The 17,294-nt window shown below is 38.0% G+C and overlaps 2 protein-coding genes across 4 annotated transcripts in view; both read right to left on the bottom strand.

The window, feature by feature from the left end:
- Positions 1–2,307: 2,307 nt before the first annotated feature.
- On the bottom strand, positions 2,308–9,159 carry kcnj8 (potassium inwardly rectifying channel subfamily J member 8). Its single transcript, XM_062444126.1, has 6 exons — positions 8,699–9,159; positions 7,511–7,659; positions 6,007–6,167; positions 5,224–5,363; positions 3,692–3,908; positions 2,308–2,991 (listed from the first exon to the last, which is right to left on the bottom strand). Exons 1-6 carry the CDS (start codon positions 9,043–9,045, stop codon positions 2,740–2,742), a joined length of 1,266 nt encoding a protein of 421 aa, XP_062300110.1. The 5' UTR covers positions 9,046–9,159; the 3' UTR covers positions 2,308–2,739.
- A 6,456-nt stretch (positions 9,160–15,615) lies between these two features.
- abcc9 (ATP-binding cassette, sub-family C (CFTR/MRP), member 9) overlaps positions 15,616–17,294 on the bottom strand; it is an 81,978-nt gene continuing 80,299 nt past the window's right edge. For 2 of the 3 annotated variants that reach the window (XM_062444110.1, XM_062444109.1), the window contains exon 34: positions 15,616–15,753. In XM_062444110.1, coding sequence (XP_062300094.1) covers positions 15,616–15,753 — 138 coding nt within the window. Of the gene's footprint in view, positions 15,754–17,070; positions 17,209–17,294 lie in introns of those variants that run through there. The other variant, XM_062444111.1, reaches the window with a different exon arrangement.

A 17,294-nucleotide genomic window follows, 5' to 3' on the forward strand; every position in this document is an offset into this window, starting at 1 on the left:
GAGTGGACCTGCTGAGCTGCAGGACTCCCGCAGCTCTGCACAGCAAACTACGAGCCATGTTTACCCTCATTCACCTGTTTGACCCACGCAGCGACGACGCACAACTTACGTCATCGCGTAGTGTGTGACGTACGACGTGTGCTTGAAGAAAGCTTCTAGTTCATTTCATTTGTTTGTTTGTTTTAAATTAAGCTTTAATTAAGCTATTTATAAGTGTCAAATCACATAAAACTTACATAAAATGAAATTTGCCAATAGAAAACTAAACTTTAACCGTATTCATTTTGTTTTAGTTTTTAATTTAAATTTAAATTTATGGATATATAATGTGTCATTCTAGTGAAGACTATCCCATAAAACATTTTCAAACAACACAACCATTGAATTTAAGGTGGCATAAATTGTGGATTCTGTCGATTTTAGACCCTTTTTAAGGATGCTCTAACACCCCTAAATTTGATCTCAGCACCCCTAAAAATAAATAATAAACCCACCATCGTCTCTCAAAATTGTGTGGGAAACACTGAATTATTTTGGGGTTTTTTTAAACACTTGCAGGGCATTGAATGTCAAATTCTCATTAGGAGCTGAGCCACTCTAAAGGTCTGATCCTAGTCCTACAATCGCCCCTGCTGTAAACCAACAGGTACACTGCAAATCTATAAATCAATACGGGTCAAAGTCAAAAAAGCTATAACTTTTCTTTAAATGACCCAAAGAAGACCCAACTTTTATGTACCCCTGTTAAAAAAAGGCTGTGCCCCTCTGCACCATTCGCTCAATTCTCTCATTTCCAACGCTGTCCTTTTCACATGAACGCATCATGCTCAATGCCTGTACCTGCAGAGTGAGACAGATGCAGAGTGAGACGATGTACACAATTGTCTGTAATGTGAATGTTTTTTTGTGGAATACAACATTTAAATAGATGATAGTTAACATGACATTACACTGAAATGCTTCTATATATTCAGATCATTCTCATATTTAACCATATTTCTTTATGTTCATATACTGCATGTTATAGTGTTGTAGATATTCAGGTAATACAAATCAACTCAGATAAAAGGGAGTGCATTTATTTCCATTCAACAAAACTGACACACAAGTGAAAAATACACATGTACAGTACAGTGATTGATTGCTACCAACGGAAATTACCACCACTGCAAGTTCAACTCTGACTTTATTATTATTTTAATCATAATTATTGCAATAACTACAATGTAATGATGTAATAAAGATTGAGAATGACTGAATCAAACACACGTTTCTGTTATAAAATAGATAAATGTGGAAAAATAAAACAAAACGCTGGCTTCATTTATGAGCTGGAGGAATTCATTCATTCCTACAGCCAAATAACCGTTCATGTTATCTAAATTAAAGCAAATAAAACAAAGAGTGATTACTGACAGATGGATCCTACAGTACATTAAAGCTTAACTATCCACTAATACTTTGATTTAAATAGGACTGCAACTTTCTGAATGACTTGATTCATCTTTGGTCTATAAAATGTCAGATATTTGTGAATCACTGGTCCCCGAAGCCCGAGATGCAACCTGAAATGTCTCGTTTTGTTTCATCCAACAGTCCCCAACCCAAATATATTCAGTTTACTGTCATATAGCACAAATATTCACACTTGAGAAGCTGAAATGATTACCAAAATAGCTGTTTGTGACAGATTTGTATTAATCTTTGGTCAATAAAATGTCAAAAAAGGTCTTTTTTTTGTCTGAACTAACAGTTGATAACCAAATATAATCAGTTTTTCGTCATATAGGACTAAATAATCAGAAAATATTCATACAGGAATGAGAGAATTTTAACAATCTTTTATAGAAAAAGCGACAAATCGATGATCAAAATAGCTAGCGAGTACTTTTCTGTTGATCCACTTATCGATTAATCCCTTTTACAGTCAATAATTAATCGTTTTATCTATAACAATATGAGAAAATTATTTAAAATAGTCAATCACAAGTCCCAGATTCCAGGGTGAAGTTTTCTACTTCCTTGTTTTTCCACATTTAACAGTAAAAACCCTCAAAGATAGTCAGTTTAAATGATATAAATCAGAAAAAAATCAGCAAATCTTGAATATCTGAGAAGCTGGAACCAAAGAATGTTTCACTTCAGTTATCAAACATGTTGAGAATTAATTTTGTGGTGATAATATAATGAGAATAAATGATAATAAATGACTGTTTTGACACTAACCTACATTACAGATTGCAGTTTAAATACCTGCAGCACAGCTCTGCAGGATCTGATCTTCACTGTATCGAGGGTTCAAGCTGTCTGAGGCGTTTTGGTGATTTTAAATGAGTTTAAATTAGATTTTTCTTATCTTGACCCTGCTTTTAGAAACTATTGCCTGCACGTGGTGTTGAAGGAGAAGGAGCGGATGACTTTTTTTGTGCACAAGGGACCAAAATAATGCATCCATGGAGACACAAAGAGGTCAAACTGTGGTATTTATGGTCTCTCGGTGGCGATATCAGTGCTAGACTGCAGCATGTCAGTGATTCGAGCAGTTCAATCTGAATAAGAAGAGAAACGCGTTACTCCACATGTGAAGCAACATCAGCAATAAAAGTGTGGGGAGATAAGTCGAGAGAAGACGGGGAACGGAAAGTGAACGAGTCCCATCAGGGCAGGAGACACTCCAACGCCCGCGATCCTCCGTCCCACCAGGAGGACCGGGGCAGCCAGCAGGAGGAAGGCCTCATGTCAGGTGACGGCGTTCAGGGTTTGGCTGCTGTCTCCGGGGGTGAAGAACTGGACTTTGGGTGAGGCGAGGCCCGAGTTGTTCCTGCGCAGGCTCCCGCTGCTTCCGGCGCCTTTACGGATGGAGTTGTTGCGTCGCATGGAGTTACGCTTCCTCAGCGAGTTCTGGTGCGACAGCTCGCTTTTCTGCAGCGTTTGGATTAAGATCGACGGCTTCTCGTCCAGTTCTCTGGCGCTGCAGCGTGGCGTCGTTACCTGTGAGAGAAATAACCATTTAAAACATGCAGTAAAGCAGGTCAGCAGGAGTTTATGACTGCTGGGAACAATCATACAGATTCAAGCTTTCTGTCTTTATCCAAAACAGAGTTCTTATAAAGCATTTTCATTCAAGGGCCACATACAGCCCAATTAATCTCATGTGGGTTAGGGTTATTTAAAAGAGGGAAGCAAGGAAGGAAGGAAGGACAAACAGATGGAAGAAAGAAAGGGAGGAAGGACAGATGGAAGGAAAGAAGGAAGGAAGGACGCAATGAAGGAAAGAAGGAAGGATGGATAGCTGGAAGGGAGGAAGGAAGGAAGCACAGACAGCTGGACAGAAGGAAGGAAGGATAGATGGAAGAAAGGCAGGAAAAGAAGGAAGGAAGGAAGGAAGAAAAGAAGGAAGGAAGAAAGGAAGGAATGAAGGACAGACGGATGGACGGACAGCTGGATGGAAGGAAGGAAGGATAGATGGAAGGAAGGCAGGAAAAGAAGGACGGAAGGAAGGAAGGAAGGAAGGAAAATAAGGAAGGAATGAAAGATGGACGGACAGCCACTGATAGTCACATAATTGTTAAAACTGTGGCGTTTAATGTGTTTTACTGTCAAATGTTACAAAGACAAATAAATCATCGCTCCTAATTTTAGTAACATTCAGTGAGTAAGACTCTAATCTCAGTGCTGATTGTCTCTTTACCTTGACTGTGTTTCCAAACTTGGAGTAGTCCACAGAGTACACGCCCTCCTCCTCCGTTACTATGGGAACGAAGCGGTGACCCCACTGGATCTCCTCGGAGACGTAGGAGGTCCGGGCCTGCGTGGTGATGCCCGTCGTCTCCACCACGCCTTCCAGGATGACGATCACCTCCAGGTCGCTGCACTGCAGCTCCATGGCCGAGAGGTCGTACAGCGGACTGAGAAGAGCCGAGACACACACACACACACACACACACACACACACACACACACACACACACACACACACACGTTTTATGAGTCTTGTCTCCGCTGTCTCTCACCTTTATTTCTGTTTCTGTAGCTGTGACCTTATTCGACACAGCTGACTGGTTTTAAGAGTCTAACAGTTATCTTTATTATTGATTCACTTGCTGATTTGTCTCTCAATTAATCAATTAATCATTTTGTTTGTACATTTTGACATTTTACAATCTATAAAATGACTGTCTCAATTTCCCAGAGTCAAATATTATCTAACCAACAGTCCAAAACCCCAAAAATATGCAGTTTATCAATAATTTATGACAAATAAAAGCATTAAATCATCATATGAGAAGCTTTAAAACTGCAAATTTTGGACGTTTTTTTCCTTTATTATCATTATTCAATTATCAAAATAGTTGTTAATCAATTTGCTGTTGATTGACTAATTGTTGCAGCTCTAGTCTGGTGATATTATGTGTCTGTCTCAATTTGAAAATCCACCAATTGATTGAATTGATCTACTAACAAGAAAGAAAAACCTATTAAAAACATGTGAATGAGCCACATCGCTGCACTGGGTCACATGAACACACACTGTACTCAATCACACACACAACACAACCTGTATAGATATAGAACTGCTGAAGGAGCATTTTACTGTAATTCCGTGTTCGTCCACCAGATGGAGCTATTGAGTTACTCACATAAACTGCAGCCTGAAAGCAGCTGCTCATCATCTCATCACCTTTGTGTCTTAACACTCTGTTATTATACATGTTTAGTTGTGTTCTCATTAAAATGGACATATTCTGCACATATCCAGCTCTATATTTATAATCTGAGGCTCTGCTGGAATATCGCTGCATGATTTCTAGTTAAAAACTCCTTATTTATCTTATTCTGGCTCTTTATTCAGCCCCTCAGTTCAGCCTCTGTCTTCATTCTTTACTCAAAATATGCAAACTGCAGAACTAATGGAGATTTCAGAGCAGTTTGAAGCCCTGACTTTTGACTTAAAAGGAGCATTTTTGCATATGTTCACCAAGTTTTGGACCTTTAATTTAACATAGATATCCAACATCATAATGGCATAAAATGAAGGAAAAAAATCACAAAAAGCCTAATTTCAGTGTCTCCAAGTTTCATTTAAACACTTTTCAGCAGCCCGAAGAACTAAAACTATTCAGTATTTTACAAGAAAAAACCACATAGATGAAAGAAAAATGAAAAAAGTATGAATATACTTCTGTAAAGTAGAAATGTATTGTTCGTTTCTTTCTCTCGTACCTGTTTTTGTCGATGAAGTGGCAGATGATGAGCGGTGCGAGGAGGAACAGGCTGTTACTGGCTATCGCGCTCTCAGTCTGGACGTCGATCTGATGGATCGGGATCACTTCGCCCTCCGGTGTCGTCGTCTTTCTCACCACCTGCAAGGAAGAAATTTATCATTAAGTAATAAACTATCCTTTTAGTAATGATCATAATCTTATGTATAAGCTTTTAGTTTTAGTTTTTCAAGAGCTGGATTTATTATTATAGTCTATAAAAGAATCAAGAAGTGATTAGTTGATTATAAAGGATATAAAGGAAGGGAATGACAAATGGAAGGAAGGAAAAAAGGAAGAGAGGACAGGAAAGAAAGATGGAAGGAAGGATGGACAGATGGAATGAAAGAAGGAAGGAAGGAAAATAAGGAAGGAAGGACAGAAGGATGGAAGGAAGGAAGAAAGGAAGGATGGACAGAAGGAAGGAAAGAAGGAAGGAAAGAAGGAAGGAAGGAAGGATGGATGGATGGAGGGAAGGAAGGAAGGAAGGAAAAGAAGACAGGAAGGAAAGTGGGCCGGATTGGACCCCGCTGAAGGCCGGATTCTGGCCCACGGGCCGCATATTTGACCCCCCTGAGTTAAACACTATTAAATAAGAATTAAATCAGATTATTTACAAATAGAAAACTATTAAACTTTAACAAGCTGTTCAGTTCAGATCAGATCGTCGTTGACTCTTCAGGATCTTTCAGGTGTTTTTCAGCTCAGAGGTTAAAAGGTTGAGACCAGGAGCAGAAACACACACCTGTAGTCTGACGGTGGCTCCGATGATCATACTCTTCCTCAGATCTCCGATTCGGATCATGAAGCACAGACGGTTGTTTCTAACGGCGATGACGGCGTGACGGCTGAAGATCAACGTCTCTGCACGGCGGTTCGACTGAGCCGTCTTCATGAAGATGCAACCTGAAGAAGAGATGCATGTTGATATTACAGCATGTTACAAGTGTTAAACTATACAGGAAATATGTGTGTGAACTGTGTGAGAGAGAGTTATACAAATAAATGGAAACTATGGCGACATTTAACATTAATCTGAGACACTTTTTATTACTTATAACATCTTAAATCAACAGTCAGGAGCCCAAAATGAACATTAAATCTGTTTTTCTTGCTGTAATCATTCCTCCTGTTCATACCAGGGTTATTATAGTATTAAAATGTCCATTAGTTTTTATTTTTATTTAGTTTTTCAGTTTGCTTTTTTTATTTCAGTTTAGTTTTAGTAAGTTTAGCAAGTGATTAAGTCGTTTTAGTTATGTTTTTCAGGTATTAAGAGGAAAGCTTTGATTAGTAGGAGCTGTAAAGGATGAAATAATTCTGACACTGAGGTAAGATTTGATGTGTTTGTGGCCTCCTGAAAATCATAAATTGCACGTTAAGCATTTTTTTCTTTTTGTGCGTTATGCAGCAGCCGCTCTGCTGCCACCTGCTGGCACTAACCTGCTATTACAAGAAGTCAAACTGAGCTGAATACAGTGAAAATAGAGGGAGAAAATGAAAATAAAACTAAAACTAAGCTGATTTTATTATTTATTTTACTGCTAGTTTTGAGTTTCGGTTAACTATAATAACCCTGGTTCATACTGACCATCAGAAGATACCTTACAAAGGGGACATTTGCATTATTACAGCAGCAAGTGGACGGTATAAATAGAAGATAAATAGAAGAGCAGCAATGTGTAAAAGAATACAGAATGATAATATATATATATAATAAAATAATTGGGACATTTTGTATAAGGGAAATATTGGTATTGAGTGGTAACATACCAGAGATTATATTGTTATTGCACAGGTTAAAGTGAAAGAAAATATATATATGTATATTATATGTATATTGCACAGTTGAATTGAAATTAGTAGTATGCATGAAATACTAATATTGCACAGTATTGGACATTAAAATCCACAGTCCTCCTTCTGTGCAAAAAAATGTGTTTAAAAGTTTAATATGAAGCTTAAATCGTCCAAATTAGTCAAATAAAGTAGATATTTTTCAATGTTACAGTGTTTTTAGTGCCAAAGTTCCTCTTTTTGTTACTATACTTCCACCATGTAGTATTGCAGTAGTATTACAGTAGTATTGCAGTAATAAAGTTTATTTTTGTTACTATACTTCCACCACAAAGAGGGAATTTGATGCTAAAAAGACTGTAAAAAGTAAATGTGTCAAATAAAAGAAGATATTTTAATAGCTGAGGTTTGAAACAGTGGTGAACCTGCTCCTTTAAACGTGTGATTCTTACCCAGCATGACAGCGTTGATGATGAGCCCCACGATGTTCTGCAGGATGAGGACGGTGATGGCAGTCGGACACTGTTCTGTTATCGCGCGTCCGCCGAAGCCGATGGTCACCTGAACCTCGATGGAGAACAGGAAGGCCGAGGTGAACGACCTGGAGGAGGACATGAAGCATTTACGAGAGATTTTGAGTGTTTTTCTAGTAATATAGTTTGTTGAATTTGACCTTAAAATGACTTGAATTTGCTTTTAGACTCAAAACTAGAATCCTAAAGCTGATTAATCAGTTAGAAAATCAATTTGCAACCATCTTAATATTCATTTTAGTCATTTTTTAAAAGCAAAGCGAAGATTTGAAGCATCATACATGATACTAAACTGAATATTTCTACATTTTAGACAGAAATAACACATTTTAAAACATCACTATGGGCTCTAGCTACATTTTAAAGACTAAATAATAGCCAGAATTAATCGATAATGAAAATAACTGAGTCAATCCATCAGTATCTTAGGCCTGCTTTGTGATTTTGGCAGATATGGTTAGTATATTTTAGAAAAAGACACATTTTTCCACTACAGCTTTAAGTGAATTCATTATAAATCAGTTTTGCCTCTTTTCTCAGAGACATTCGCTGCCATTTAAGGTATTATATTGTCCAATAAACACACAAAGCTTCAAAAATGGACACAGAAGTACATTTTACATCACTTTTTCTTCATGTTTTGACTTTTATTTATATATATTTGATGCTATATTTAAAGTGATAGTCACGAGAAGGAGAGAGGGGTTGATGAAGAGGGAGGAAGGTGGAAAGGAGGATTTGGAGGAAGGGAGGGAATGGGTTTAAGAGGGGAGGTGCCAAACCACTCCTTCTTCTCCTCTCCTCCTTTTTAAACTTTTACTTTATTCCCCTTGAAAGTATGAGGGCAAAAGTTCCCGGACTTCCTGTCACATATAGTTAATATCTCCCCCTTCCTCCCCCCAACCTCCCCCTACTTACTCTCACCTTCCTTTCCTCCTCTTCCTCTTCTTCTTCTTCTCCAAATTGAAAATGGAGATGGAGAAAGAAGAGGATGGAGAGAAAAGAGGAAAACTCTGCAAAAATGTTGAAGAACCTTACACAAAAACATATATTCTACTTTTTTTTAAAAACACCTTAAATATTTACAATCATCTCCATTTTTCTTACTTGACATCGGTGACGCAGTAGGTCTCGTTCTGCCGTTTTGGGTCCAGGTCCCCGTGCGCAAAAGCCACGAGCCACCAGCTCATGGCGAACAGCAGCCAACTGCTGACAAACGTCGTGGTGAAGATGACCAGAGTGAAACGCCATTTAAGGTCGACCAGCGTGGTGAAGACGTCCTGCAGAAATCTGCCCTGCTCGCGGATGTTCTTGTGCGCCAAGTTGCACGAGCCGTTTTTGGCGATGAAGCGAGCTTTGTTCACGCGATCCCTGAACACCGGTTTGCGGGGAATGCGCGAGGCGAGCCCCGGCAGACCAAACTCCTCCGGGATGATGCTTTTCCTCGCCAACATCTTGCACTCTTATGTTGCTTTTAATGGTCCAAAAAAAAGTGTCCAATGTAGTTTTTTTCCTTTTCTTCCAGTTGCGCCTCAGTGCGTCTTTACGCGCGGGAACAACATGACCACCGTCGACATTTGGGGATGTTTCGGAGTGATCACAGCGCGCGCCCCCCCTTCTGCTCAGCTTCTCTGATGAGGGCTGGGACGGTTTCCACTCTCCTGTTGACGTAGTCCAACTTCCAGAGTCCAGACCCGGTCAGACCAGGGTGCTGCTGCCTTCAAGGACTCTTCCCCGACCGTCGGAAATAAAGAACTCCTGATTCCTGACGTGGAAAAAAAACACCCAAATCGACTCACATTGCACATAATATTATAACAATCATGTCCCTTTAATCCACTTTAATCATTAATGCAAACTCATTGACTTCACTTCTTTTAAGACTTTAAATTACTCAATTTAATACACACATTCATATAAATCTAACGTAACTAACTTTAACTTAAATAGGATTTTTTTTTATAGTGTAAAACTTAAAGGATAAGGTTTCCTGATTTAAATATACCTCACAATAATTAGGTCATATTTGTTCTCTTATTAGATATTTTATGTTTAAGGAGCACTCTTGTCTTTATTTATGCTATTTGAAGCACCAGTCATAAGTTTGGAGGGAATGGGAAGGTGTGTCCAAACGTTTGAATGGTTCTCCATATATTATATTTACATTATTATAACACTTACTGGTGTCATAGCTGGAAAAATAGACATTTTTATGGCTGTAGAGATATGAATTTAATGCCAAACATTTACATTTCTGCTTTCTAATTTGCTTAAATACGCTAGATTGCATTTAAATGTGATTTTGTGTCTGTTTTCCATCTTTCTCCCAGTGTTTCTTGAGCCATTAACACCAATTTATTGATCAGAAACACTGGAGTTAATGCAGAAAATCAGACAAAAGAAAGCCAACCTACTTAATAATGGGTTTAATTTTTAAAATAATCAGTTTTATACAGTTAAATGTTCATGAATATGGTTTTACACTGTGAAATAAGATCCCTAAGTTTACTTTTGTTGTGTTTATTTTGTAAAACTTCCTGTTTAGCATCTGAATTTTTGTTGGTTTGCAGTTCAGGACAAAAAAACACAAGTTAAAGTTAAAAGTTAAAATGAAAAGCACATTTATTTATTTTATAGCTACTGTTACTTTACTTAAAACAACAATAAAGCAGTTTTTAAAAAGTAGAATAAACAAAATTTCACTTATTCATGGTGTAATTTTTTATTATAAAATTGCTGATTCATGAAAAAACTGCATATATTTCTAAGTGACATATTTATGCACACATTCATTTAACTCACTAACTGTTTTTTTTTTTACTTTTAAAGGCTCTAAAAAACAAAAAAAGGACCAAATTCATATTTATCAATTTGAGATGTTTTCCAGCAGGTGGCGCCATTTAGCAACATATTATGTTCACAGTGCTGCAGGTTAAATGAAAAAAGAAAAAAGAAAGTCTCACTTCACTCAAAACCATTTTTATTATCATTTCAAGTGTAAAAAATTGTCTTAGGCACACAATAATACTTTGTTATATATGTTTAAAAATTCTTGGATATACAGGCGGCGGCTCCATACAGAATATACACTTACATACATACATAGTTTTTATTTTTTTTTAATCATCTGAAACTGATGCCTGGTAGTTATTGAGTTATTTTCATTAACAGCCGAGTGTGCACAAGAGCAAAGAAAGCCATCTCAGTAGCTTTCACTATATTGATGTTACATGCAAACTTGCAGCAGTGATGTAGATTTCACTTAACATTCACACCCATGTTTTTCTTTTCTTTTCTTTTTTTTTAACAAAAAACCGGAAACATTAAGTGTGATTAAAGTAGTTTGTTCCCAACAACTGTAGATGGGAAGATAGCAGAGGTTAGAAAGATCTGAAATCTGTTCATTCAAGCAGAACTATGTGTTGAAACTCTTTGATTTCTGTACAGAGTTTTGGAAAATGATCATTTAACTCCAAATCTGTTGGGGGTGTTAAATATGATATATATCACATAAATGAAATATAAGTGTATAAGTGGATTAAAAACAACACCGAGCTTGAGATGAAACATCTGAGAGTATGGATTAAAAATAACAACAACAAAAAAGACACTTGTAAAAGAATCAGTTTGGCATTCAGTCTGTACAGTACAAAGTCATTTAAAAAAAAAAAAAACTTTTTTATCTGAAAGCAAAAAGTTAAGATTCAATCGATCACAATGATATAAAGGGACAATAGCACCGCTCCCGGAGAGATGGGACGAGTCACTGGAGCAAGTGATTCAAGAGGAAGTTTGATTTTTAGGAGGCAGTTTGGATGCTGAATTGTGATAATCTCGCTCTGCACTATACATTTTATTCTCATCATTTAAAATCCTCTCACCTTAAAGCCTTTAATGTCTTTAATGTAAAGCACCTTAAATTGTCTTGTGGAGAATTTTGTAAATTTGTGACCAGCTTCATTAATATTATTTTGTAGCAGAAACATTATTTAACCCTCCTGTTGTCCTCGAGTCAAGGAAGGAAGGAAGGGAGGAAGGGAGGGAAGGAAGGAAGGAAGGGAAGGAAGGAAGGAAGGAAGGAAGGGAGGAGGAAGGAAAGGAGGGAGGGAGGAAGAAGGAAGGAAAGGAGGGAGAAAGGAAGAAGGAAGGAAAGGAGGGAGGGAGGGAAGAAGGAGGGAAAGGGAGGAAAGAAGAAGGAAGGAAAGGAGGGAGAAAGGGAGAAAGGAAAAGAGGAAGGGAGGAAGGAATGAAGGACGGAGGAAAGAAGGAAAGAAGGGAGGAAAGGAGAGGAAAGAATGAAGGGAGGAAGGAAAGGAAGGAATGAAGGACGGAGGAAAGAAGGAAGGAAGGAAGGAGGGAAGGAGGAAAGAAGGAAGGAGGGAGGGAGAAAGGGAGAAAAGAAAAGAGGAAGGGAGGAAGGAAGGACAGAGAAAAAGAAGGAAGGTAGGGGGGAGGAAAGAAAGAGAGAAGGAGGGAGGAAAGGGGCATGGAGGAAGGAAAGAAAGAAAGAGAGAAGGAGAGAGGGAGGAAGGACAGAAGGAAGGAAGGGAGGAAAGAAGGAACAGTCAAAACAGACGGGGTCAATTTGACCCAGGAGGACGACACAAAGGTTAATGCAGCAAACTGGCTGATAATGTAAAATAAAGCAGACTAGTAGACTCCTAAATAAGAAGGAGGTTAACGGGAGGTTTTGAGATTAAAATCATATAATAACTATTTAATTCTGGAGGTAAAAAATGCTGTTAACTGTTTGTTTGCACAGATTGTATCAACTGGAAACTGAAACTCTCATAATTGAATAATCAGCACAAATAAAGTTCAGCTGCACCGTTTAATCATTGAGGTTAATGTTGGGTGTTTAAGCTGCATTATTTGACTGTTTTGGCCACTTGGGGGCAGCAGAACAAGCTAAAAAACAACATCTGATATATTATCTTATCTTATTCTGGGCAGGTAGTGTACTATGCTTTTTTTTTTAATCTGTCGCTGCTGTAAACAGGATTGATGAGAGTGGAGACGGTTGGCTGGAAAGTCAAAACGATGAGTTAAAGAGGCCGACGAGGTCTGTAAGAGCTGCAGAAACAACAGGAAACAGGAGGCAAGTCTCTATGGATTCATCACTATGACTCAGAAATAGATGATTAAAGCAGCTTTAAGTTTCAGCTTTAACACATTTGTCCAATTCTGCAACTTAAAACAACGTCCCGCTATTATTTAAAACCACTACCAGCCCTTTTAACATCTCTCGAGTTAACAGAGGGAGCTAATATTTGGCGTCTATTGTCCCAGAAGGATTAAATACGTTCAGCAATGCATGATGACAGACAGACAGCAGGCTCACCGGCTTCGGACCGAGCCGTGACGCCCTACAGTGTTTGTAACTAGTGCAAGCATAGAAATACAACGGACAGAGCAGAAGAGGCAGACTGGAGGGTAAAAGGTGGCGTTATACCAGAAACAAGTTTTTTACATTATGCTCTATGTGAAAAGTGCTTTGGGATAACTTCTGCTGTGATTTGGTGCCAGTTTTCACATGTTAAAGGTGTCTGCGTTGATTATTTTGGTTAATTTACATGATAGATTTTTTCGTCTGAGGTTCAATTAAAAAACTGAAATTCAATTAATTCTAAATGATAACATTAAGCGAGTAGTTTGGATTAACAGCAGATGGTTTTAAACACTAAATTAAGAAGTTTCTGGTATATTTCTGCCTCTTTTACACTAAAGCCGACTACCAACTGGCCCCAAATACACACAATCATCTTCCTGTTGTTGGTGAAGGATGGCTACGGCTGATGACGTTTTTTTTAATAGTTCAATCTCCTGGTTGGAAGCTCCGGTTGGGACGACGAAGTTTGGTGTCACAAAAGTTGCAGAAGTGTTTCAAAACAGACCCAAAAAAAAAAAAAAAGGCAGCAAATCCTCTGATTCACTTTGTCAAACCAACAACAACAACAAACTGGCTTTTACATCCTCAATCTCGGCTTCGTTTGCTTCGAGCTGCAGCGAAGAGACGTCATCCATGTTTGGTTTTTAATGCAACGAACAAAGCAGTGTCCATTCTATCAATAATACTTCTATGGCAGAACTTATACAAATGCAGCACATTAAACTACACCAGGGTCTAAATGATTATGAGTTTAAAATCCTGCACAATGCAGCCGACATTCAATGATTATAAAAAACAAAAAAGATTTAAATACAAGTCTCCCCTCTTCCTTATTATTGCAGTAATACTAGTGCTAAATAGTAATAAAACGGATACGTGTGATGCATAATCCAAAACAATGTAACAAAGATTTTTTTAAATGTTTTTTTTTTAAACAAGATAAAGACTCTGCTATTAATATAAAATGATCCTTACAGGACCTAAACGTTGCTGAATCTGATGAAATACTCGATAAACATCATCTGCAGTTTAAATGACAGTCAATAAAGTTTGCTGTTTTTTTTACTGCCAATCAAATCATCCATAAAATAAATGGATATATGGATATTCTGGTATTCTTTGAGGTGGCTTTCTTTTTAAAAATGTTGATTTATTTTACACAATCACTGATTCCTGATTGATTTTTACCTGATATGGTTATTAGTGGAAGACTACAACATGTTTTATGTTTTTCTTGTTGTCAAAAATCTCATCAAAAGACAAAAGAACAACAATTTAAGTATCATGCATGAATCCGAACCTTGATATTTCTTATTCTTCTGTGCAGTAAAACTATTAAAAACATGTTAATTAACCACATGGCTGCACTTAGTTACATGTTCCTTCATCACCATGAACACACTTTGTATTAACCCTCCTGTTGTCCTCGAGTTAAGGAAGGAAGGGAGGGAGGAAGAAGGAAGGAAGGAAGGAAGGAAGGAAGGAAGGAAGGAAGGAAGGAAGGGAGGAAGAAGGAAGGAAGGGAGGAAGAAGGAAGGAAAGGAGGGAGGGAGGAAGGGAGGAAGAAGGAAGTAAAGGAGGAAGAAGGAAGGAAAGGAGGGAGAGAGGAAGGAAGTAAGGAAGGAAGGAAGGGAGGGAGGAAGGAAGGAAAGGGGGAAGAAGGAAAGGAGGAAGAAGGAAGGAAAGGAGGAAGAAGGAAGGAAAGGATGAAGAAGGAAGGAAAGGAGAAAGGAAGGGAGGAAAGAAGGAACAGTCAAAACAGACAGGGTCAATTTGACCCGGGAGGACGACACAAAGGTTAATTTGACTCAACCGCACACAAACTGTCCTACTAGCAGAAACAATCACTAGAGCATGAAATGTGGATTCATCCGCCGCTGAAAATAGTCCCCAACAAATTCCACAATGTCCTCATGTTTGAAGGAAACTACAGACCAATTTTAAAATATTAAACTATATATTTGTGATCTCTTTTTAAAGGTTTACACCTTCAGTTGGAACCAATGGGTTTGGATTTAACTGCTGCAGTGAAGGAAAGGAAGTCAGAAAATATTGAGAGATGGACTAACACACTGTTGGTTTTGGTCTTTTCATGGGATTTGTTGACAATAAGAATAATATATAATAAAACTGACCATATCCTTTAATTATTTATTTAATATTTAGATATATTTGGCCACTATCTTCCTGCCATAATCAGCCCAAGTTATCTCTGATACCGATAAATCAATAAATCAAGATCTAGCCTTTAGCATTGCAGCTGATTAGGGACACAAACAAAAACATTTATCTTTATATTTAATATATTTACATGGTAACCTCGTAGCCTACTCTTCATACCAGTTGGTAATCCAATAATTAAGACAATTTAGACCTTAATCTCTATAATCTGATATATAAATGGTGTGTCTACTATCATTTATATATATATATAAAAAAGGCAGTCTGATAAATTCCTGAAATATCTGGGGATGATAACGATGTTTCTGGATATGTTTTTCCTTTCCACAGAGAAGCACGGCGTGTTATCGGCGTCATTTGAGTGTTTTTAATGTCACAGCGGTCCCTTCCACCTCACTGAGAAAAACAAACTGATCAGTCTGTCAGTTGCCGGGGGCGACAGCAGACGGTGTGTCTACATGTCAGCCTTGACGAATGAGGCGAACATCCCGTCCTCCTGCTCCAAAAGAGTCTCGGGTTTGTCGTATTCCAAAATGTTCCCTCGCTTCATCACGATGACCAGATCGGCTGTGAGGATGGTGTGGACACGATGCTAGAGGAAAAGAAAGAAAGGAGGGATAGAAAATGAGGAAAGAAAGAAAGAAACACATCATAGCATCATTCTTGTCTATTATATACCTTTTAACGAGTAATGGTTTTTAGGGTTTCTGTGCCAGTTTTGTTAGAAGTCTTGTGCTTTTCATTATGCATGCAATAAAAATAAGTCTAATGTAAAAGACTGGATAAGTTTGCTATATAATATGTGATACTACACTTGTTCCTGATTTAAATTTGGGTTGTGTCTCCTATTCAAGGCAATTTCAACCCTTTCTTTAATCTCTTGAATCACTTTCTTTCTCCTATCTTCACTGTCTCTTGCAAGTTTGTCAATGAAAGCAAAAAGTTATCCTCAAAACATCACGATCTACCCCTCGAACGACACCTTGAATTACCTCCAAAGACTACCTGGACTCATCTGAAGCAATAACAAGAGATCTTATGTTGAAATACAGAAATCCTGCTGAGAGGTTTTACATGGAGGATGTGTAGATAAGAGAAAAAGAGAATGGGATCTCCGTTTCTTTGCAGATGATGTCATCCTCTCTGCTTTATTGGAGTAATAATTTGGGGCTCAAGCTTAACACTGTTAGGCACCTCTAAATGTGTTTGTTTTTCTACAGGAAGAAGTGAAGAAGAAGAAAAATTGAGGGATACGACAAAGTGGTTCGTGGAGAGTTGAGTCTCAAAGCAAAACACTTGAATTTACTACTTTTGTTCTGTAAATAATGTAAATAATATGTCAAAATTATTATTATTATTATGTTATTTTTTTATTATATATTTCTACTAGTATTGTTATTGTTTTTCCGACTTATTTATTGTTCTTTATTCTTTCTTAGTAATTCTCTTCTATTTTTACAGTCCACTTTGCTGCTGTAATAATGCATATTTCCCCATTGTGGGACTAATTATAAAGGAATATCTTATCTTATATTTGTTGTAAAATATTAGTAATCTTTATTGGATTAAAAGAAATGACACCTGGGTTTATTTTGTGTGCATGATTTAACCTTTAACACATTTTTTTGACATGCTCTAAACCAATCCAGCAACAATTGTAGACCTTTTTATTAAATTGAACGGCCTCCAACATACTAAACTGTGGCCGAATTGTAATTGTACTGCACTGTCTAAGAGCATGCAGTAAGTTGTTTTTTTTGGTACCAACCAGGCTGTCAGTGGCAGAAAGGCTTCAGCAGACTCAGACTCAGACTCCAGCTCCGACTCAGCCAAGGAAAGTAGGAAAAGTAGGAAAAAGGAAGAGAAAAGAAAGCTGGGCTGAGCCAAAGTGTGCTGGGCTGATCCAGGTCTACTTGTGAGTCCTGACTAGCACACTGAAGAGGCTCTCCTCCTGTGTTAGCAGGTTGGGACCGGAGTCACACTCCACCAAGATCCCAGAGGAGAAGACCAACACCTGCTCGGCGTCCAATATAGAGGACACGAGGTGCTGGAGGGGAAGAACGAATGGACAGAGAGAGAGGGAGGAAGGAAGGAAAGGACCAGAGCGAAAGAAAAGCGAGAGCAAGGGGAAAG

The sequence above is a fragment of the Scomber scombrus genome, chromosome 22 (genome assembly GCF_963691925.1).
Source record: "Scomber scombrus chromosome 22, fScoSco1.1, whole genome shotgun sequence".
In the NCBI taxonomy this organism is placed as follows: Eukaryota; Metazoa; Chordata; class Actinopteri; order Scombriformes; family Scombridae; genus Scomber; species Scomber scombrus.

What these genes read in the sequence shown, in the direction of transcription:
- kcnj8 (XM_062444126.1), bottom strand. Translation starts at nt 9,045, where the DNA reads ATGTTGGCGAGGAAAAGCATCATCCCGGAGGAGTTTGGTCTGCCGGGG. An exon ending in TACTGCGTCACCGATGTCAA is followed by an intron (nt 7,660 to 8,698) that starts GTAAGAAAAATG and finishes GTCCTCCTCCAG; the next exon opens with GTCGTTCACCTCGGCCTTCC. An exon ending in CACTTCATCGACAAAAACAG is followed by an intron (nt 3,909 to 5,223) that starts GTACGAGAGAAA and finishes GGCTCTTCTCAG; the next exon opens with TCCGCTGTACGACCTCTCGG.